The sequence below is a fragment of the Prunus avium genome, chromosome 5, assembly GCF_965620075.1.
Source record: "Prunus avium chromosome 5, drPruAviu1.hap1.1, whole genome shotgun sequence".
NCBI lineage: Eukaryota > Viridiplantae > Streptophyta > Magnoliopsida > Rosales > Rosaceae > Prunus > Prunus avium.
The window spans coordinates 28,111,238-28,132,615 of record NC_142288.1 but is presented as its reverse complement, the minus strand read 5'-3'; the positions used below and the strand labels follow the sequence as shown (position 1 = coordinate 28,132,615).

The 21,378-nt window shown below is 38.3% G+C and overlaps 2 protein-coding genes across 4 annotated transcripts; both read left to right on the top strand.

Moving 5' to 3' along the window:
- On the top strand, positions 1-5,222 carry IBS1 (Protein kinase superfamily protein). The gene is made up of 9 exons (XM_021964990.2): positions 1-702; positions 1,248-1,532; positions 1,672-1,989; positions 2,565-2,792; positions 3,034-3,131; positions 3,225-3,312; positions 3,421-3,954; positions 4,319-4,457; positions 4,698-5,222. Exons 1-9 carry the CDS (start codon positions 316-318, stop codon positions 4,715-4,717), a joined length of 2,097 nt encoding a protein of 698 aa, XP_021820682.1. The 5' UTR covers positions 1-315; the 3' UTR covers positions 4,718-5,222.
- Positions 5,223-10,902: 5,680 nt separating this feature from the next.
- Positions 10,903-21,314, top strand: LOC110762371 (actin binding protein). 3 transcript variants are annotated; one of them, XM_021965007.2, is made up of 17 exons: positions 10,905-11,414; positions 12,203-12,906; positions 12,985-13,206; positions 13,284-15,610; positions 15,756-15,885; positions 16,501-16,572; positions 16,762-16,860; positions 17,021-17,062; positions 17,402-17,482; positions 17,580-17,630; positions 17,713-17,794; positions 18,532-18,626; positions 19,288-19,359; positions 19,437-19,553; positions 19,677-19,745; positions 19,835-19,901; positions 20,165-21,314. In XM_021965007.2, exons 1-17 carry the CDS (start codon positions 11,342-11,344, stop codon positions 20,314-20,316), a joined length of 4,455 nt encoding a protein of 1,484 aa, XP_021820699.2. In that variant the 5' UTR covers positions 10,905-11,341; the 3' UTR covers positions 20,317-21,314. The 3 variants fall into 3 exon arrangements, 2 of the variants coding, with proteins under 2 accessions (XP_021820699.2, XP_088109597.1); XR_015835975.1 differs by lacking the exons at positions 19,835-19,901; positions 20,165-21,314 and having other exon boundaries at positions 10,903-11,414; positions 19,310-19,359; positions 19,677-19,709; XM_088253471.1 differs by lacking the exons at positions 10,905-11,414; positions 12,203-12,906 and having other exon boundaries at positions 13,066-13,206; positions 13,330-15,610.
- Positions 21,315-21,378: the final 64 nt, after the last annotated feature.

The window sequence follows — 21,378 nt, the reverse complement described above, 5'->3', positions numbered from 1 at the left end:
AACTAAAGGGAAAAGAAAAGAAGAAGAAAAAGTTAGAGAGAGAAAGCGATGCGAGTGAAAGAAGAATGAATCATTGAGATAACAAACAAACATTCTATCTTTGGATTGTTTGTATAAAACCCATTTCTGTTTGCTCCTCAATTCCAGCTCTACAATTTCCATTTTTTGATGCTTTGAGCTAACAAACTGCATCCTAACAAACTCGGGTTGGTTGCTCTGGACTTCCGACCCGAGCTCAGCTGACAGTTTCCTGATCCGGGTCGACCCAGAGTTTGGCGGGTGTGCCGTAAATGGTTATTGGGTAGACGGCCGGCGATGGGTTGCGTGAGCTCGAAGCAAGCAGTGTCGGTGACGCCTGCGTTCGACCACTCGGGCGCGTTCAGGGACAATGTGGGGAATTCGGGTAGAAGTCGGGTCGGGTTGGGGGAGGTGGAGAAGAAGAGTAAGAAGGGCGCTGAGTTGGGTGGGAGCGAGTTGGGTGAGTCGGGAAGAGCGAGTTCAAATGGTGGCTGCGGTGGTAATTATCATAAGAGTAACAATAGTTATTGCGAGTCTTTGAGTTTCAGATTGAGTAATCTGCAGAAGTATGTGGAGGGTGAGCAGGTGGCCGCCGGCTGGCCGGCTTGGCTCAGCGCCGTCGCCGGTGAAGCCATTCAAGGTTGGGTCCCACTCCGCGCCGATGCCTATGAGAAATTAGAGAAGGTTCTTTCTCTTTCTCACTCATTTTGTTAAGTTCTGTCACTTCTCTCTCTCAAGTTTTGAGTTTTTGTGTGATGATATTAATTTAATTTGCTTGGTTTCTCATTCCTGTTCAAAAAAGTTTTGGCTTTTACAAAAATGTTGAAGATTAACGTTAAAATACAATCTAGTGTAACATTCCCATTAGTCATATTCTTGAACTTTTTAAAAAAAGTTGGCAATTTTGTCGAGAAAATTAAGCTATTTTCAACAGGGTGATCTTGCACTTAACTTTTCCTCTCCTATAAAAGATAAAAACTTTAAGCATTTACTTGCTTGAAATTGGTGGCATGCATCAGAGTAAGCTTTAAAAAAATACCTTTTTCAGATTGTTTGGAATTTTCATGAAACAGTATCTGGTTTTGTTCACATTAAAATGTGATGCTTCAAATCCAAACGGGTGTTTTTTGGACTGTCTTCTCTGCTGTCTAAACTTTTAGTACATAACTGTACTAAATCAATTTTGCTGCCCAGACTGTGCTCTTATTCAATTACAACTCTTTATACAGATTGGACAGGGTACATATAGTAGTGTGTTCCGAGCACGGGACCTCGAAACTGGGAAGATAGTTGCCTTGAAGAAGGTGCGGTTTGACAATTTTGAGCCTGAAAGCGTCAGGTTTATGGCACGAGAAATCTTGATTCTTAGAAGGCTTGACCATCCGAACGTCATTAAATTGGAGGGCTTAATTACTTCCCGATTATCATGTAGCATATACCTTGTGTTCGAGTACATGGAGCATGACATTACGGGACTCTTGTCTAATCCTGACATCAAGTTCAGTGAGGCACAGGTTTGCTTGCCTTGCCCTTGTGAATAATTGAAGTTCTCATTCATAGCCTTTTCTTTTGTGCTGTTCTACTTCAGGTTTAGTCATCTATCTTGTTATCCACTTTCATGCTAAAATGGGTGATGTTGGTTTTATTTTGTAGATTAAATGTTACATGAAGCAGCTGTTATCTGGACTTGAGCATTGTCACTCACGGGGTGTAATGCATCGGGACATTAAAGGATCGAATCTTCTGGTGAGCAACGATGGAATTTTGAAGGTGGCTGATTTTGGATTGGCAAACTTCTGTAATTCTGGGCAGAGGCAACCCCTAACCAGTCGTGTTGTCACTCTATGGTATCGGCCTCCTGAACTTTTGCTTGGATCGACAGATTATGGAGCTTCTATAGATCTTTGGAGTGTTGGCTGTGCATTTGCAGAGCTACTAATTGGGAAACCTGTTCTTCAAGGGAGGACTGAGGTGATTAACTAATCAGAATACATGGCTTTTCATTATCATTTTTAGTCCTTAAATCTGACCAATGTACCAATGGGAGCACATACAAAATCTCAATGAGAAAGTGAAAACAACTTATATTTTTGCCTTCTAGCCATTATAATTACATTAGATTTAGAGGCACATTTCACTGAGATATTTGGTGGATTGGCTTTCAAAATGAAACTCAAAGGTATAGGAAAATAATTGAAAATAAACTACAAACTGTTAGGCTGGCGTGAGCTCTTTAAAGGATGTGTATTATGCATATGCAGAGACATCCATTAGTTTCATTGGTAAAATATTCTACATGTTTCTCAACACAGCAGTCTAAAGGCAAAGTCCTCCATTGTAATTGTGCCTGCATAATTAGAGGAATTAAAGATATGTTTTTCATAACAAGTGTATAAACATATGAGAACAAACATGTGACTTAGCATGGGATAGATTAGTAAATTTCTGTTATGTATGCCATTTGAGGAATGCAAAAGAATCGTATGTTGTCATACTTTGCTTTGACTTCTCCAGATCAAGTTCTTATAGGCATTTTCCACTTGCAGGTTGAACAATTACACAAGATTTTCAAGCTTTGTGGCTCCCCACCAGATGATTACTGGAAAAAGTCCAAACTTCCTCATGCAACTCTATTTAAGCCACAACAACCTTATGATAGTTCTCTGCGGCAGACCTTTAAAGATTTGCCTACAACCACTTTGAACCTACTAGAGACTCTTCTTTCTGTAGAACCACACAAGCGTGGGACTGCCTCCTCTGCTCTTGCATCCGAGGTAACTATGCAAAATAATGTAATATTTCATTTTTTATACTTGCAGAAAACTACATATAAGAGAATGTGCTTCATTAATTCATTGCTAAATCATATGGTTCTAAAGTCCTTTTCCCCTTAGTGCACTGTGCTTCTTATTCTTGGTGCCCTAAATGGAGTATGTATGCGCAAAAATTTACCTTAAGCATCGATTCTCATCGTTCATAATCTCCTAATACAATATTCTTTATTACCATTTGCAGTATTTTAAAATGAAGCCTTATGCATGTGATCCATCGAGCTTGCCAATATACCCACCTAGCAAAGAGATTGATGCGAAAAATCGAGAGGAGGCAAAGAGGTGAGGATTCACTTTCTCTTGTATGAGAAAATTTTGTTTAGTTCCTCACCAGAATATGAAAATTGATACTTACTATTGCCACAAAATTTTCAGAAAAAAGATTGGAGGGCGAGTTCGTGGATCCGAAACAAGAAAGCAAACAAGAAAAGCACTTGGATGTAGTAAATTAGCACCAGCAGAGGTCTCTCTCTCTCTCTCTCTCTCTCTTCATGTATGTTGTTTGTGGATATACATGTTCTAAGGTTAGCATTGGAAGGTTCTTAACGGTCATCTCAACCTTGTCTTGCAGGACTTAGCAGTCCAGTCTCAAGTTTCATATAAAATCAATGGTAATAATGGAAATATTCTTAAGGAAGAAAATGCTATCACAGGCAGGGAGTTGCCAAAGCCATCAGCTGGTAAAGTAGAAGAGTCTTCGCATGTAAAGAATGCATCTCAAGGAGACATTCCCTTCTCTGGTCCATTAGAGGTTTCTACATCAAGTGGTTTTGCATGGGCAAAAAGGCGAAAAGATGATGCTTCCATAAGATCTCATACTCGGTCTATTTCAAGAGGACACATTTTTAATGCAATAGAACCTCCGATTGCAGTGCATACAAGAAATAACTTTGACTCAAGAAGGCATGAAAATGGGGAACTCAAGTACAGGGTGCGCACTGACTCTAGAGGGCATGATTCATATGAGATAGCAAAGCTCGCAATGATGAAACAATGGGGCAAGCTTGAGCATCCAGATTCCTTTGATGCTTCGGATGGGTACCACTCACAGGAATTATCATTGGCACTTTATCAGAGAGAGGAAATGGCAGCTAAAAGTGATCTGGTAAGTTTGTACGATGTAAGAATTTAGATACATTACTAATTTGTCAAAGACTAATGTAATGTATCATGATAACTGAATCACACTCCTGGTTTTCTGACTTTTAACTTATGGCGTCATTTTTTAAATATTAATAACCATTAATTTTTCTGGTGGGGAAATTTCTTCTGAGTCCCATTCAAGATGGCAGATTTGCACATCTATTATATTCAGCAAGTTCATTTAATTTTCATGTGACAACTGGGCATGGCCTTAGAGTTTAAGATGGTTGAAAAGTTGGTTGAATTGAACACAAAGGAAAACAAGTGCCCTCAATATATATAATCACCTAGCTTCTTTAGCCTCATTAATTTTGGTTTTGTGACAGGGTTTTCAACTTCAAGATCAAGGAGACAAGGTTGAATTTTCCGGACCATTGTTGTCTCAACCATATAGAGTTGATGAACTTTTAGAAAGACATGAGCGCCACATCAGAAGGACGACCCGGAACTCATGGTTCCATAGAGGTACAAGACTAATACTATGAATTATTATGTATATCTTCTATAAGTGTTTTCCCACAGACTCTGGCTTGGAAAGAAATTAGTTTTTGTTTAAAAATTGAAGTCAGAATACTATGGTTAATGGTTATTCTTAGTTTGTACTTTATTTGACCAAGATAGTTCTTAAGCAAAGGTTTAAAGTGCACCTTAATGATTTTTCTAATGGCCTTTGTGTGGCTAAAGATTGTTACATCTGAAATGCAGGTAAGAAGCAGGGGAAGTAATTGACTGATAGGCCGCGTTTGAGTAAATTAGGAAGAGAGCTGGTCTCGACAACGAAACAGATAATACAAGAGTTCAGCTTGGGAGCTGGCATTTCCAACTAGGCTGCCATATCAACTATTTGAGAAAGTGAAAATCTCCACCACAAACTCGGTGACAAAAGAGACAGAAACTACATTTCCACTTGAGGTTATTTGGAAGAGGTGGAAAGAATGGTAGAGAATGATGGGTTCTCTTCTTCAGAATAACATCTGTTTTCTCTCTTATTCAAAACTTTTTGTTTGCCTAATTAGTTCCTCGTTTCAAATTATTTTTTTGTAAAAGTCCCATTGGGCAAATGTATAGATTAGTGATTATGGTTTCTGAGGAAAAGCCTTGTATAGTTTCTTGTTTCGCAGGCTAAGGCATTATCCTTATAGCTTTGGTTCTTCTGAACTTCTTAAAATTTCAGAAGAGTCTTGAAACAAATTTTAGAAAAATAGCAAAAAGGAAAGATTCTATAGCCCATGCAAGATGATCTTTCTTCCTTATAAACTCCATTCACAGGCTGCATATATAAACGTTAGACGAGCTTGATCAATCATCACAGAGAACATTCTGAGCCCCAAAATCTGAAACCCTCAAGCTCAGATCAAATAACTCAGCTCAGGGCTGAAATCATTGCAGAGATATAACATTCAGAGGCCCAAAATCTGAAAGCCTCAAGCTCAGGTCAAATAACTCAGCTCAGGGCTCAGTGTTTGAACTAAAATCACAAGCATTACATGTCCATCATAGCTAAAGCTAAACCATATCTTCTGCTAAATATCCAAAACCTTGATATGAATGTTTGTTTCTGCAACTGATAGTAACCACAACCTTAGCTGCAATGCAACTACAACTTTGGGAGCTTTGTCTTGGACTCTCATGTCAAAGAATCATATGGTCATTTCACTTGTAGACAAATTCAGGTAAAACCAGCAGGAAGAAGATGCAAACTCTGTTCATAGCTAGATTTAAATTCCATTCAAATCATAATATAACCACACTGCATCAGCAACTAATAGAATCAGAACAAATACAAAACAACATTAACTATCTAAAATCTTATCTACTAGGCTCTTCTGGATAGAGCAAAGAGAGTGGTGCAAATCAGAGCATGGGTATTTTAGTAAAAATGGAGGGCTCCAGCCTCCATCATTACAATGTAAAGGGGTACATGAAAAGGAACCAATGGGCCAATGTGTCACTGCCGTTGCCATATAAAAAAAGAATTATATAGTGCACTAAAATTAATTATTTAATCTGAAATTATTCACCAGCAAACACCAGCAAACAGAGCTTTTCCTTTTGAGATTAAAGTAAAGACCATTTTCATAATGTGGGCCCTCCATGTTGATTAAAACAGAGTTAAGGAAGCAATTGGTATTTACTGTTACCATGATTACCCCAACAAACACATGATGGTGAAGCTGGGTGAAGGTTCTGTTTTTCATAAAACTTCACATTTGGAAGATGAGATCTCACTTTCATAATCTTCTTCCCCAATTCATAATATTCTCTCAAATTATGCTGGGCTGCACATGGCATGCATGGAGTGGCTGCAATCATTTTCATGGACCCCGCTTGAGATGATGATTGCAATCTCACCGTTCATGCTGTTGACTTTTTGCTTAATCACCTCACTTGCATTGCATGCAAGGCACGTGGGTTTAGATCTCCTTGACCCTGTGATCCTAGCTCTGACCCAACATGTGCCTCTGATTTCTGCAATGACAATGTTCCTTTGATTACAATTTACAAGGAATTTTATAGAGATCAACAAAATAACAACTTAAAATACTCAATGGTATTGTATTGTTAATTAAACCAATATAGCGCCTTTGATTCTCTGAGGATTTTGCTTCCAATCTTGGCTGCCTTTCTTATCCCCCTAATAACATGGAAACATCAAGTTCCCCCTTTTTTTTTTTTAAAGTATTATTCTTGAACTCGGATATAGAGTAGGAGCACATACACTCTAACCAACTTGGTTAAGCACACTACTAAAAAACTGGGCTAAAAGCACGAATTTTATTTGTGTTCTTTGTTTCAAACAGCACGGATAATCGTGCCCTATGAAAATAGCAACGGTGCAGCCACTTTATAGTGGTCGGTCTCCTGTATAGGGGTTTCTATTGATTATAGAGCACAAATATACTGATTCGTGGCAAATATTTAGAGCACGAAATAAAGCATTTGTGCTTATAGAGTAGATGGCCCCACCAAAACTCCACCTCTTGATAGTAGCTCTTTGAGAATACGAAAATAATACTTTTTTATTCAATATGAACACAAATTTCTCTAAACGTGGCTAAAAGGCAAACTTTTTAAAAATAAAAATAAAAAAATGAAAATAAACTCAGATACCAAAAACAAATAAATTTTGTTACAATAATTATTTTGTACAACTCTGAGTATCTCCGTATTTTATTGATTTGCAGTACAACCCACTTAATTTGCAACAAAGTCCCTCCTGAGTACTGACAATATCATCGTCCAATCTCCAGATCTGCTTTCTTCCTCCAAGTTCTCTAACATCTTCATCTTCCCATTTCAAAACTGGATACAATCAGATTTAGTGAACAAAAACAAAGATGCTAAAAAATTACCAGAAATCAAATCAAAGAAAATTTAATTGATATTAATGGGCATAACAAAATTCTCAAAAAATATAGAACTCAAGATTCATTCATAAACTCACCCATAAACAACAAATTTCATGTCCAAAATCAAAGAAAGAAATTAAATAAGATAAACCTAGATTCTCACATCAGCACCCAAAAAGAGATAAACAAAAAACTAGACAGAAAATTTACTTGAGAGAAATCACTGGATATGGAGCGGATCTACCTATATCCGATAATCCGATCCGAAATATTTATTTTCATAAATTTTCAAATTAACAAAACTAACACAGAATATATTAAAAAACAATCCATAAAAGAATATGATAATTGCATCCAAAATATTCAATTACACTTCAACATGAACGAAAATCTTACAGCTCCACCAAAATACTTTCATCTTAGTCTTGCATTTCTTGTGTATTTCAGTGACTGAGAGAGAGAGAGAGGGAGAGAGAGAGAGAGAGAGAGAGAGGTCTGCTTTACCCCGAAAAATAGATGAGGTCTGAGAGAAGGTGAGAAGAAGAAGATGATGAGTAATGGAGAAGAGAGAGTAGATCGAGAAAAATGGGCGACGACTTGGCACCAACTTGTGCACCAACTCTCTAACAGAGGTGGAGCCTGCGAATACAACGGGTCCCACGCTCTATTAGAGAGTTGGTGCCCAAAGTTGGTGTCTCTAATATTTTCCGTGTGTTAATAATAGGTTAAGAATGTGAGGTAAGAGTGGGAAATAAAATAAATAAAATAAATAGAATAAGGAAAGGAGGGAGCCGTGTGTTGTTGTCCAACTTATTTTTTTTTTAAATACTTTTTTTGCAACACTTGAGACACAATTTAAAAAGAGAGTAAGGAGGGAAACAAAATTATAAAAAATAAAAAAAGACAGGAAGATAGAGAGAGAGACAGACAGACAGAGAGAGAGGCGCCTCTTAGAGAAATCATTACTTTTTACTTTGTTTACAGTATTGACACAATTTAAAGCATTCGGGCTCTATAGAACATTTAAAAGAACACAAATTCTTTTTACCAAAAAAAAAAAAAACACAAATTCAATATCCGTGCTCTATCTATAGAGTATAGACTATCTTACTTTTAAAAAAAAAAAAAAATGAAAAGGCTATCATACTTTGATTATGAACAAAAAAATAAAGACTATCATACTTTGAAATGTGTGCGGTACAATGCCACAAAATTCAATATTCGTGCCCAATACTGAGTCATAATAGTGTAAGTAACAAGAGACATGCTTTTTTATTGGTATAAGGCACAAATAATGTTTTATGGTTAGAATTTTTTATTAGTACAATATCTAAGAAAAATGCACAAAAGTATATTTTTCATGGTTAAAAAAGCTTCAACTATTCAAAAAGTGTAGTGACAAACTCTATGCTATGATATTTGGCCACAAAATTTGTGCTTAAACCGCTTAGGCACAATTATTTGCTTTTTCTATTGTCATTGGACACAAAACTATTATGTCTTCTTTACATATCACACAAATACTAGTATTTGTGTAAAATGTAATTCAAAAAGACATGAACTTTATTTTTGTGATCTTTGGGTCGTGCCTTTAGCCCACTTTTCTAGTAGTGGCACCTGTCTGCAAATATAGAAAATTTTGTGTAATAATGTCTTCAAAAAATAATATTCTAAACTACTATAACATACACAAGTATTGTATTGGTTAACAAGCTTAACTTACGTATACTTTAATTACATTTAGTATAAAAATAGAAAAAATATGTATACGAGAATAATGAGATTTCCTTGTATAGAGAGAGAGAGAATTATGTATTTTATTTAAATGTAAATAACAATGTGTTAAATAAAAGCAGCTCTATGCTCAAATTTGGGTCACTAATTATACCTTAATCACTACGCATGGATGACAAAATAAAAATATCATTCTTCTCCTAAATTTAATCATTCTCTATTGTTGTTGTTGTCATCCATACACAAACCTGAATTTTATTAGTATTCTATCAGTATTGGACCAACAAATCATTAGTGACAAATTGTCATTAGTGACATCAACGAAGCTAAAATTGATTAGACAGTGACTGCCAAACTAATCAATAATTCTAACTGATTAATGTGATAATACAATGTGTTTTACAAAATTACTATCTAATAAAGAGAGATTGCTTGCTTGCCCAGCACAATTAACAATTAACTGTCACCGTCCATTACTTGGACCGGACGAAAGTATGTAAATGGACGGCACTGATTGGTGCCTTAAGAAAAACCAAGAGATGGACTTTCACACCAAGCAAACAGGCGGCCCAGAGTTTGACCAGAAAACAAAAAGAAACGGCCCAAACTTGGAGGGACCAATCCTTTGAGGGTAATTATTCACTACTTTCCAGACCGCAACAGTAGGTGGTCTGGTCTGCATCTCCTGATGGTGAAGCTTGTTTGAACTTCCATATTTATCCGACTCGTGATTGGTATATACCAATGCCAGTTGGTGGTCCGCAACACAGCTAAGCTAAGCTTGCCCAATGTTTGACTTTCACCAAACGGACACACGTGAGATCAATCACGTCACGTGGTTTCCAGTTGCTAGACGACAGCGCTTGGCACTTCAAAGCTGTCGTATTGTCGAGAAAGAGCAAAAGGCGTTTCGGGAAACGTACAAGTTGAAGAAGAAGATTAGAAGAAGCGAAATAAATAAATAAACGTTTTGATGAAACAAGTGCCGTCAGATCGAGTGACGTGTCAAAACCATATGGCACCCAGAGAGAGAGCGGAGAGTAGCGCACTGCGCACACAACAATTTTTAGGTATGGGGATTGGGAATTGCTACACTACGACATGACGTTCTTTCGATCGTACCCCACGTCTCCTCAGAAAGCTGAAAACATTGGGATTTTAATCTTTGGAAAACCTTGCACTGTAAATCTGACAAAATATACGAATAATAATGAAGAAAAAAGAATCTTTCACTTATTAATTAATTATAAATTTGTATATTGCATGTAAATTAGTGGTCTCACGTTCGAACTTTTATGATACACTGATATGTAAATTAGTAGTCTCGGGTTTGAACTCCCATGACAATGTATGTGAGAAAATTCCCTTTATTTTTTCTACCTTTTGCAAAAACTTGAAATAAATTTAACTTCTTTTCGCAACAAATTTCCTAAATGACAAAGTTGTTACATTTTTAGAATATTCGTATTGGACGGTTATTTTTTAGAATATGAAAAATTTATAAATGACTTTTCAAATGAATGTATCTCTCAAAAAGAAACAATTTGGACAAAATGATAATATTTCAGACACAAACAGAAGCCTAAAAAGAGAAAAAAATAATTTTTAACTTAACAGTTTTCAGTGTACCATTTTTACCAAGACCCAAGAAAGAAACGTAATCTTTTTCAGACAGTAACAGTTGTCTTTAATCTTTGTTTAACTTTGTAACTAATCAATTATTAATTAATTTTCCAGTTTCGTATTTGCCACGTAGGGTCGGTGCCCGATCCATCTTCGCGCTGCCCGAATCCAAACAACAGCAAAAACAAAAAAAAAGAAGAAAATTAAGAAAAACAAAAGAAAAGAAAGCGAGAGTTGCAGACACACAGGTGCCAAGGACAAGGAGACGGGTCTGATAATTTTCTCCTTTTCAGTCCACTACGCTTCTCTCTCTCTCTCTCTCTCTCTCTAAATTCCTACGGATTTCTAATTCCCTCTCTCGTATTTGCTTTCTCTTCCCAAAACCCCTCCACTCTCACTTCTTCTTAGAAATTCAATTTACCCTTTTTGTTCTATCTTCCCATTTTCCTCAATTGGCGAATTCTTTTGCATTTCGGGAAACGCCGGAAAGGTTGGTTCGTTCGGGTCGGGTTTGGGTCGTCGTAGAACCGGATAAGGACGAGATCTGGCTAAACCTATTTCTTGGGTTCGAAATTGTGATCCAATCGGAGCTTCAGTGAATTACCGTTTTGGATCCGATCGGGGGAGAAACAGCGCCATCAGATGGCGCTGTTCAGACGATTATTTTATCGGAAGCCGCCGGATCGGCTTCTCGAGATCTCCGAACGGGTGTACGGTACGTCACCCTTTCGTCTCTCATTGACAATTTTGCGAAATTCTGGTTTTTTTGTGTGCTCAATTGTTGAAGTGTCGTGTGGTTTCGGGGCAATGCCATTGAATTTGCGTCAAATTGAGAGTTTTTTTTTGGGGTTCTTGCTGTAATGCATTATGCTCGGTGTACATTTTGTTGTAGAATTATCCTCATTATTTGTGCGCACATGTTGTTTTTTTTGTAAGTATTGAACAAATGATGGGAAGTAGTTCCCTGCTTTGCTTGAATTGTACAATTGATACTTTGATATGGTAAAACCAGCTGAGGTAGAGCTGTAGAGTTACAAGAAAAGTTGAGGAGATTGAATTTCACTGCTTCTGTTAGTGAGTCACTCTGAAACTGTATTCTATTCATATTGGCTTTATTGCGCTCTTGATCATGTGCCTGATGTTGAAATGGAGCTCAATTGAGAAAGAAAGATTTTAGTTCTCCTTCTTGGTCTAAACCTTTTGTGGGTTGTGAGAAATGTAGAAAGGTTTCGTCATGTGACATTACCGTCTTTTGAGAAATTAAGATATTCTTCTCTCTGTAATTTCTTCAACATGGTTTTTCTTTAAAAACTGATAAATTTGTTTGAATAAATTGTATATCATTGCTTTATGGATGGTGGAAGTTTATGCATTTTTTATATTCTTTTCTGTTTCGATGCTCTTATGTGGATTTTATTTCTTTAGCAATTCTCTTAGTTGAAAATTGTGATACATTAGTGTCAATGGGATTGATTGTTACTTCCTTTTCCTCTTTATATGCAGTTTTTGATTGCTGCTTCTCCACCGATGTCTTGGAAGAAGATGAGTACAAAGTATACTTGGGTGGCATTGTAGCACAATTACAAGACTACTTTCCAGATGCTTCTTTCATGGTGTTTAACTTTAGAGAAGGGGACAGGCGGAGTCAAATTTCAGACGTGCTATCTCAGTATGACATGACAGTTATGGATTACCCTCGGCAATATGAGGGTTGCCCACTGTTGCCACTAGAGATGATTCATCACTTCCTTCGATCAAGTGAAAGTTGGTTGTCATTGGAGGGGCAACAGAATGTGCTGTTGATGCACTGTGAAAGAGGAGGATGGCCTGTCCTTGCGTTTATGCTTGCAGGTCTTCTGCTATACCGTAAGCAATACAATGGGGAGCAGAAGACTCTTGAAATGGTTTACAAGCAAGCTCCTAGGGAACTTCTCCATCTTTTGTCTCCTTTAAACCCACAGCCTTCACAGCTGAGATATCTTCAATACATTTCACGAAGAAATTTGGGATCTGACTGGCCTCCATCAGATACACCTTTACTTTTGGATTGTCTGATACTTAGAAACCTTCCACTTTTTGATGACGGAAAAGGTTGCAGGCCTTTCATACGTGTTTATGGTCAAGACCCTTCCACACCGGCTAACAGAACTTCTAAGCTTCTCTTTTCAACTTTAAAGAATGAAAAGAATACCCACCTCTATGTACAGGTAATGTCTACTTCATGCAACAAAAACTGATGAATAAGATAATTTTTTTTGAAGCGTTCTTATGAATCCTAATCGCAGGCAGAGTGTGTGCTGGTAAAAATTGATATTCGTTGCCGTGTTCGAGGGGATGTGGTTCTTGAATGCATCCACCTGGATGAAGATCTCGTTCGTGAGGAGATGATGCTCAGGGTTATGTTCCACACAGCATTTGTACGGTCAAATATATTGATGCTTGGCCGTGATGATATTGATATTCTTTGGGATGCCAAGGATCAGTTCTCAAAGGACTTTAGAGCAGAGGTATGTTATTGTTTATTTTATATTGATGTCCTTTTCTGAAGCTGTAGGAGTTGAATGCATACTGAAATCTGTATCAGGTACTTTTTCTGGACGCTGATGCTGTTGTGCCTAATCTCACCACAGTTGTGGCAAGTGAAGATGGAAATGAGACAGGGAGTGCTTCACCTGAGGAATTTTTTGAGGTGGAAGAGATCTTTAGCAATGTAATGGATGCACAGGAAGTGAAGGTGGACTTCCACACTTCCATGACTCACAGCAATACTCTCAAAGATATAGATCAGAAAGAAGTCTGGAAGGAGGATTTAGATCCTCATGCATTCCTAGACTGTACATCAGATGATGGGAAACACAAAAAGGACAGAAAGGCGGATTCTAATATTGATGCGGTGAAGGACATTGCTGTTGACGACGTGAAGTACAAGCTGGATGAGGTGGATTCAAATCTCGATGCAGTGAAAGACATTGCTGTGGATGATGGAGATATGAAGTCAAATTCCATCGTGATTGCTGCTGATGTGCGGAATCAGACTGGAACTAAGGAAGTGGTAGAAGAGGTGTGTCGGAAATTGGAAGAGATGGAAGATATAATTAATGAAGAAGACTCGGCTATACAGAAGAGGTTCGAGACCAAGATTTCACAACAACAAGTGAGTGCTGAGGTCTCTAGACAAAAAGCTGAGAAATTGCAGCCACCTGCTTCTAGGAAACAGCCTTCATTGAACACAAAAGTAGCTGCAGAAACAACCGTAGCAAAACAGAAGACTAAACAACTAGAAACTCAGGGTCCTTCAGCAAAAGTAGCTAAACCAAACGCAGTATCTAGGTGGATTCCCCCTAACAAAGGCTCTTATACTAATTCAATGCATGTTTCATATCCACCATCAAGATATAATAGTGCACCAGCTGCTTTTACAAGTATTGCTTCTTCAAAAGATACAAATGCAAATGCTAAATTGAAGGCTTCTTCTGTTAATACTGCTTCTGGGACTGTAGTTTCGAAGGATGTGGAAAATGAACCTAAACATGGTAAGGTGGATGCTTTGAAGCCTTCAAAGTCTGCACCAGAGACACTTACGGAGACACTTGCATCCTGCTTGCCATCAACACTACCACCAATTCAAGAGACAGAGTCTTCCTCTATTTCAACAGCACATATTGGCCTCCAACAAGTAGTGCCCACTCCACCTCCGCCTCCACCTCCTCCACCTATGTCTCACATCTCTTCATTGTACACTCACCCTCCTAAGTCTTTGTCACCAGCTACCTCGTTGTCACGGGTAGCTGCAACAGCAACTCCTCCACCTCCTCCTCCTCCTCCACCACCACCACCTCCACCGCCACCTCTTCTAAGTACAAATTTCGTCTCCTTGAAGGCCCCTTCACTCTCTTCCTCTTTTCTATCTCCTCCCCCACCTCCACCTCCACCTCCACCTCCACCTCCACCTCCACCTCCACCTTTATCTGTTCCGTCATCTAGGAGGCAGAATACCGGTATAGCTTTTCCCCCTGCACCTCCACCTCCCCCTCCCTTGCAATCTGGTGGGCAGAATAGTGGCACCATGTTGACTTCACAGCCTTCTTCATCTCTTTGGAAGGTTGGGTACTCTTCAGCTGCCCGTGTTATGGTGGCAACTTCTCAAAATTCACCGCCTCCCCCTCCACCTCCACCTCCTTATGTTGTAAGTGCATTGAAACCTCTTGGAGTTGAAGTACTCACTCTACCACCACCACCACCACCACCACCACCGCCACCACCACCTGCTTGTGTTACTCCACCTCCTCCTCCACCGCCTCCTCCTATGGCTAGAGTATCATCTACTCCACCTCCGCCGCCCCCACCTCCTTTATATGGAGCTCCACCACCACCACCACCTCCAATGCAAGGAGCTCCACCCCCTCCACCGCCACCTCCTTTACGTGGAACTCCACCTCCACCACCCCCACCACCATTTTCAGTACATGGAGCACCTCCACCACCACCACCACCTCCAATGCATGGAGCCCCACCTCCACCACCCCCTCCAATGCATGGAGCCCCACCTCCACCACCCCCTCCAATGCGTGGGGGACCACCTCCACCACCTTCAGGGCATGGTGCACCTCCTCCTCCTCCACCTCCTGGTGGAGGTCGCCCTCCTCCACTGCCTGGAGCACCACCTCCGCCACCACCTCCAGGGGGTCGTGGTCCTGGGCCTCCTGCTCCACCTGGTCCTCCAGGTGGTGCTCCACCACCTCCAGGAGGTCGTGGTCTTGGGCCTCCTGGGAGAGGGCGCGGACGTGGGATTGGGGCTGCTGCCACAGCACCTCGAAGGTCCTCCTTGAAACCACTACATTGGAGCAAGGTGACAAGGGCGTTGCAAGGAAGCCTGTGGGAAGAACTGCAAAGACATGGAGAGACTCAAACGTAATCCATTTTATTTTTCTACTTATCATTGCATTAGTAGGATGTTTTCTATAAAAAAAAAATTATGTTGTTGCTTTGAAGGATCATACATGTTCCACACACACACATTCATTCCTGATCACTAATGTGCTGCTCTTTACTCTAGTGCACCAGACTTTGACGTGTCAGAGATAGAGAGCCTTTTCTCTGCTACAGTTCCAAAACCTGCTGATTCAGGAGGTAAATCTGGAGGGCGCCGCAAGTCTACTGGTTCCAAAACTGAAAAAGTCCACCTGGTAATTTTATATAATTGGTTATTTTGCTGTATAATCATTGCATCTTCTAAAAGTTATACTTGTGAAAGGTGATTCTTTTGATTGTTCCTTTTTGTGGTTATGAGATTCGATTCTTCTTTTCCAGACTTTATTGCCTGCCTTATTTTGAATAATAAAGTGTACAAAGTTTTGTTCCTATAACAAAAGAAAATGTAACTTGCAATTTTTCAAGGATGAAGACATGGAAAAGTATTTTGTATGTGCTAATATAAAGTTTTTCTCCTGGCTATCCATTGTGGCTGCCTTCCTTTTAATGCTTTGGACAAAAAATTCATTGAAATAGTGTGGGCAGGAAACTGTAACATGACTTTTCATATATTTTCAACACCTGTATATCAGATATGTTCTGTTAGAATGAAACTATTTGTCGTCCATCCCTCCATGCCCCTGGAGTTTTTTTTGTGTATAGTTGCACTTAATATTGATTACTTGAGTGTGCAATGATGCCGCTTGTTACCTATATTTGTTAAAGCAAAGATTTATTTGATGAAGTTTCTTTTTTCTTTTTGCAATATAATGTTAGATGCTATTACTTCTCTACTTTCTTACTATGATTCGCTGTGTACCACATTTTAGATTGACCTGAGAAGGGCAAACAACACTGAAATTATGCTTACAAAAGTTAAGATGCCGCTCTCTGATATGATGGTAAGCTGACACAGTTGAATTTCTTCTTCTTTTTTCCTTGAACTTAATTTTCCACGCTGTGAATATAGATAATTTGCATATCTGATGAATCTTCCTTATTGGCTTTTAATTTCCAAATTTCGAATGCTGATGTAATAATTGAACATTTTTCTTACTTAGCTAATGATGTATTGTTATGCATATTTTCAGGCTTCAGTTTTAGCAATGGATGAGTCAGTATTAGATGTTGATCAGGTGGAAAATTTAATCAAATTTTGTCCTACTAAAGAGGAGATGGAACTTCTCAAGGTGTAGCTTCTATTTTATTTAGAATATTTTTTTACTATTTGTTGGTTATTCTTTAGTCCTTGTTCACATTTAAGAGATTTTCACTTTTGTATTTGCTTTTAAGTGTCGCCATCTTCTCATTAAATTATATATTTGCTTGGTTGTGATTTCTGTTGTTTAGAATTACACTGGTGACAAGGAGACGCTGGGAAAGTGTGAACAGGTATGCCAAATTCACAACATTTCATTCTTGACCAGGCTATATTATTTTCTTGAAGTATTTCCCTGGGTAGATTTTTTACTATGATTGAGTTATTACCTCTGGCCCTTTCTGTGTCATATACAAAAGCTTTGACTGGGTTTTGAATATTTTAAATTATGAAATTATGAGATTATGATTCAACTCTTCTAATGTCCCAATGATCTTGTCCTCCTTGACGTTATAATGTTGGAGAGACTGATGCCGTTATGTGCATATTTGATTTTTATTTCTCTTGAATATTTTTACAGCTATAAGTAATTGTCAGATATATAAAGTCTATGTACATTTGTTATGTTTCAGTACTTTTTGGAGTTGATGAAAGTGCCTCGGGTGGAGTCAAAGTTGAGAGTATTTTCTTTCAAGATTCAGTTCGGCTCTCAGGTTTGGTAGTATCTGTTTTTTTTTCCCTGATGTCAGTAAATAAGACCTAAATAATATCTTCTTTGCATCATTGCCTGATTATTTAACTCTTTTACAGGTTTCGGAATTCAAAAAAAGTTTAAACACAGTAAACTCTGCATGCGAGGAGGTATGTCACTACTAAGAATGAATTGCTTCCTGCAGTATATAGACACCAGTTTTAACTTGGTAATCGATTACTGCTCAATTAGGTTCGGAACTCTGGCAAGTTGAAGGAAATTATGAAGAGTATTCTTTTTCTGGGGAACACACTGAACCAAGGAACTGCAAGGGGTAAGTTGTAGCGGAAGTTTTTTTATGTTTCTTGACTTAGGGCATAGTAGGAAGGTTCTTTTATATGTTTCTTAAAGTAGATACTTGGGCTATTTTACGTCTCCATGAGTAGCATGGTCAATGTTGTAGACTGGGATGTAGCACTGCCTCAGGTCTCTGAATAGCTTTTAGAAGCTTGTGTGCCATTTGATTTAACCATATGCAATACCTTGGGGAACATTGTGCTGCTGTTTGAAAATTCAGAGCACTGTTGGGTTCGAAGAGAGATTTGTTTAATCTTTGCATCACGTTCTTCTATGCATTGTGCTTCTGATTGAAAGTTCAGAGCACTGTTGGGTTCGAAGAGAAAGATTGATTAATCTTTGCATCACTTTCTTCTATGCATTGGCCAGTAAATAATTCAATTAGGCTTCTACAGTCTATGGTCTATGCCCAACTTTATTCTGAGGCATGTGCTTCACATGCTGAAACTGTGTACAATTTTTTAAGCTGATACCAAGGACTTGATCATGGAATTTTTAGATGGGCCTAGGAATTTATCCTTTACAGCCAAGACCGGCAATAGCATCCATTATATTTGAAACCATTTCTTTGCACTTGGCTTAGTTTGATGTTATTTTTCTGATTTTTCTTGCATACTTATTTTTTATATTACAAAACTGGTTTCACAATAATGTAATAATATTTCCCGAAGTAGCCTTGGTGAAATAAAATGAATTGTCAAATGTTTTATGCAGGTTCTGCTGTTGGGTTTAAATTGGACAGTCTACCGAAGCTCTATGATACACGTTCCATTAATAGTAAGATGACACTCATGCATTATCTTTGTAAGGTATGTTTCTTAAATTTTTTTGGTTATGCATATGAAACTTATGTTTTGTGGCTCAATGGTATATTCTATTCTTGGTGAGCTAGTTATATATAAGAAAGAAAATTCATGTAGTAAACTCAGAGGGACTGGATGTATTTTATTCTGGATAGAATCCTAGGTACTCTTTAAATATGATATGTCAGGTTAACATTTATGCTCTGTGTGGTGTTGTATTGTTGAGTTGTCAATCAAATTGCTTTCTTGTATTGTTGAGGTGGGCATCTAGTCTAGTATCATTGTAGCTTCTTTTGTGTTTTTTAATACAATATCAGTTCCTTTTCAAAAGAAAAAAGAAAAATTGAATTATGCTGTGTGGCTAGATGATTTAAGTGAAGCGCAGTTGATTCCCAACCCCAATGGTCTGGTCCAAAAAACCATAAGGAAAGATGTTTTAGTTTCTCCTTGAGATAATAGCATGATTGGAAGCAGGAAAACTATATGTTTTGCTTAGTGTTAAACTGATTGAGAACTGATGAATAAGAGATGATTGCTTGCAAAATTTATGTTTTCCTTGCCATATGTTTATGCATACAAGTTTTCAGATGGACATATTATCTGTGTTTTTTATAAATGAAAATACTGTTATAATTTGAATCTCAGCTTTGGCTTTCTTGTGTCTTAGACCCTTGCTTCTAAATCACCAGGACTTCTTGATTTTCACCAGGACCTTGTCAGCCTTGAACCTGCAACAAAGGTGCCCATCTGTTTCATTGATGTTAATTCTAAGCATTGTAGTTAGATTTGTATGTGACAGATCTCGCTTCCATGCAGATACAATTGAAGTCTTTAGCAGAAGAAATGCAAGCTATAATCAAGGGGTTAGAAAAGGTCAAGCAGGAGCTGGGGGCTTCAGAAAATGATGGCCCTGTGTCAGAGGTTTTCCATAAGGTATGTAGTCTTTCTTTTTTAATGCTTTTAAGGCTTAGTGAATGCCTTTATTTTCTTTGTCTGGTTTCTTTATCGGTGCCCTTACAAATTTTTTGTTCTTGTTTTCATTGTTGAAATTTCTAGACATTGAAAGAGTTCACTACTGTTGCGGAGACCGAAGTGGCATCTGTGACAAACCTATATTCTGTGGTGGTAATATGCTAATTGTGAACTGTCTCCTTGTCATCAGTGTTATTTTGTATTTTATGATCATAACTTTATCATTTAATTTTGACGGACAGGGTAGAAATGCAGATGCACTTGCATTATATTTTGGTGAGGATCCTGCCCGTTGTCCATTTGAGCAAGGTTAGTTGTGGATGTGATATTGATTCTTTAGATACTGAAATTAGCAAGAGGCCCAGATGCTGCCTACAATGGTATAAACATTGTAGTGCATTCTTGCATTCCCCAAGAGTATATGTTTTGAGTGGGTCCATTATACAGGTCTTTTATTTTCGGTGGGGGGAGGGGAGGGGAGTTATATCACTTTACATAGGCTTTTTACTCTTTCCATGTAGTAATTCTGAAGCTGACTGCAAACATATTGAACCCTGTTTTGATGAATGCAGTTACTGCAACTCTCTCAAATTTTGTTAAGTTGTTTCGGAAAGCACACGAAGAGAATTGCAAACAGGCTGAATTGGAGAAGAAGAAAGCAGATAAGGAAGCTGAAATGGAAAAAGCCAAGGGCATTAATCTCACAAAAAAGGCAACAAAATAGGTGAAAATTATAGTTGTTAAGTTGTTTTGGAAAGCACACAGAGAATTGCAAACAGGCTGAATTGGAGAAAATGAAAGCCGATAAGGAAGCTGAAATGGAAAGGCCAAGGGCATTAACCTCACACAAAAAAGTAACACAATAGGTGAAGATTATAGTCATGCTACCACTGCATGGGGAAATTGAGCTCTCCTGCCATACATAAGAGTGTTCGGTTGCAATGTTTCTAACCAGTGGCAAGGAGCATATTGTTTTTAGGACCCTGGTCAGAATCCTTTTCTCAGTACTTGTGCAAAGGAAAGCCCTTCAAGGTTTTATTTGGATGAGGGGAAGGGGCAACTAGTTGAGTCCTGCAGCATTTGAACTGTATGCATGAAGCTTAACTTATGCATGCTTGACAAGATGTTCAATCAAATGATCATGGTCAACTGATCAATCATGTTGGATATCGTACAAAGGAACCGGACCTTGGCTTTCACTCCGACAGTTCTATACCATGAATTGAGAAGCTAAGGTTCCCTAGGCAATCTGGTTTTGAATGCCATCATGATGTCGGATCTGGCCCCTCTGGCATCCTTCTGAGAGAGCAAGTTCAGTCTTGATTCAGCCTAGGAAATCTGGTTCTGGCTTTCACCATTCGTTTGGCATAAACTGTACAGCACCAAGGAAGATGCCTTTGGGATTGTAAAGCACACTCCTGCTGTACCATGAAATCGTGTACAAATCACACTAATCCTCTCCGTAGTTTAGAATTCAATTCATTTTCCTGTAACATAAAATTTAGTTCCTTGGTTCTTTTTCCTCGTTACATCAAAATTTTGGATAGGACCCCGTCATGATAGATGTTGTATAGGTAAATCAGGCTAAGAAAGAGAGTAGAAGACGGGGATTTTTCTTCTTTTTTTTCTTTTTTTCTTTTAGTGGTAATTGTAAAGTAACTGTAGGCTGATTTAGAAACTGCTTGTTTCGTTCTTATGGTTAATTTATGATTGAAGAACGAAGATGCTTTGCCCAAAAAAAAAACCAGAACGAAGATGCAACTCGTTTCACCAAAAGAAAAAGCAA

Excerpts from the sequence above, each read along its gene's own strand:
- IBS1 (XM_021964990.2), top strand. The coding sequence starts at position 316 with ATGGGTTGCGTGAGCTCGAAGCAAGCAGTGTCGGTGACGCCTGCGTTC. Across the intron at positions 1,533-1,671 it reads TCAAGTTCAGTGAGGCACAG|ATTAAATGTTACATGAAGCA; the intron begins GTTTGCTTGCCT and ends TTTATTTTGTAG. Across the intron at positions 3,955-4,318 it reads TGGCAGCTAAAAGTGATCTG|GGTTTTCAACTTCAAGATCA; the intron begins GTAAGTTTGTAC and ends GTTTTGTGACAG.
- LOC110762371 (XM_021965007.2), top strand. The coding sequence starts at position 11,342 with ATGGCGCTGTTCAGACGATTATTTTATCGGAAGCCGCCGGATCGGCTT. Across the intron at positions 18,627-19,287 it reads TCATGCATTATCTTTGTAAG|ACCCTTGCTTCTAAATCACC; the intron begins GTATGTTTCTTA and ends CTTGTGTCTTAG. Across the intron at positions 19,554-19,676 it reads TGTCAGAGGTTTTCCATAAG|ACATTGAAAGAGTTCACTAC; the intron begins GTATGTAGTCTT and ends TGAAATTTCTAG.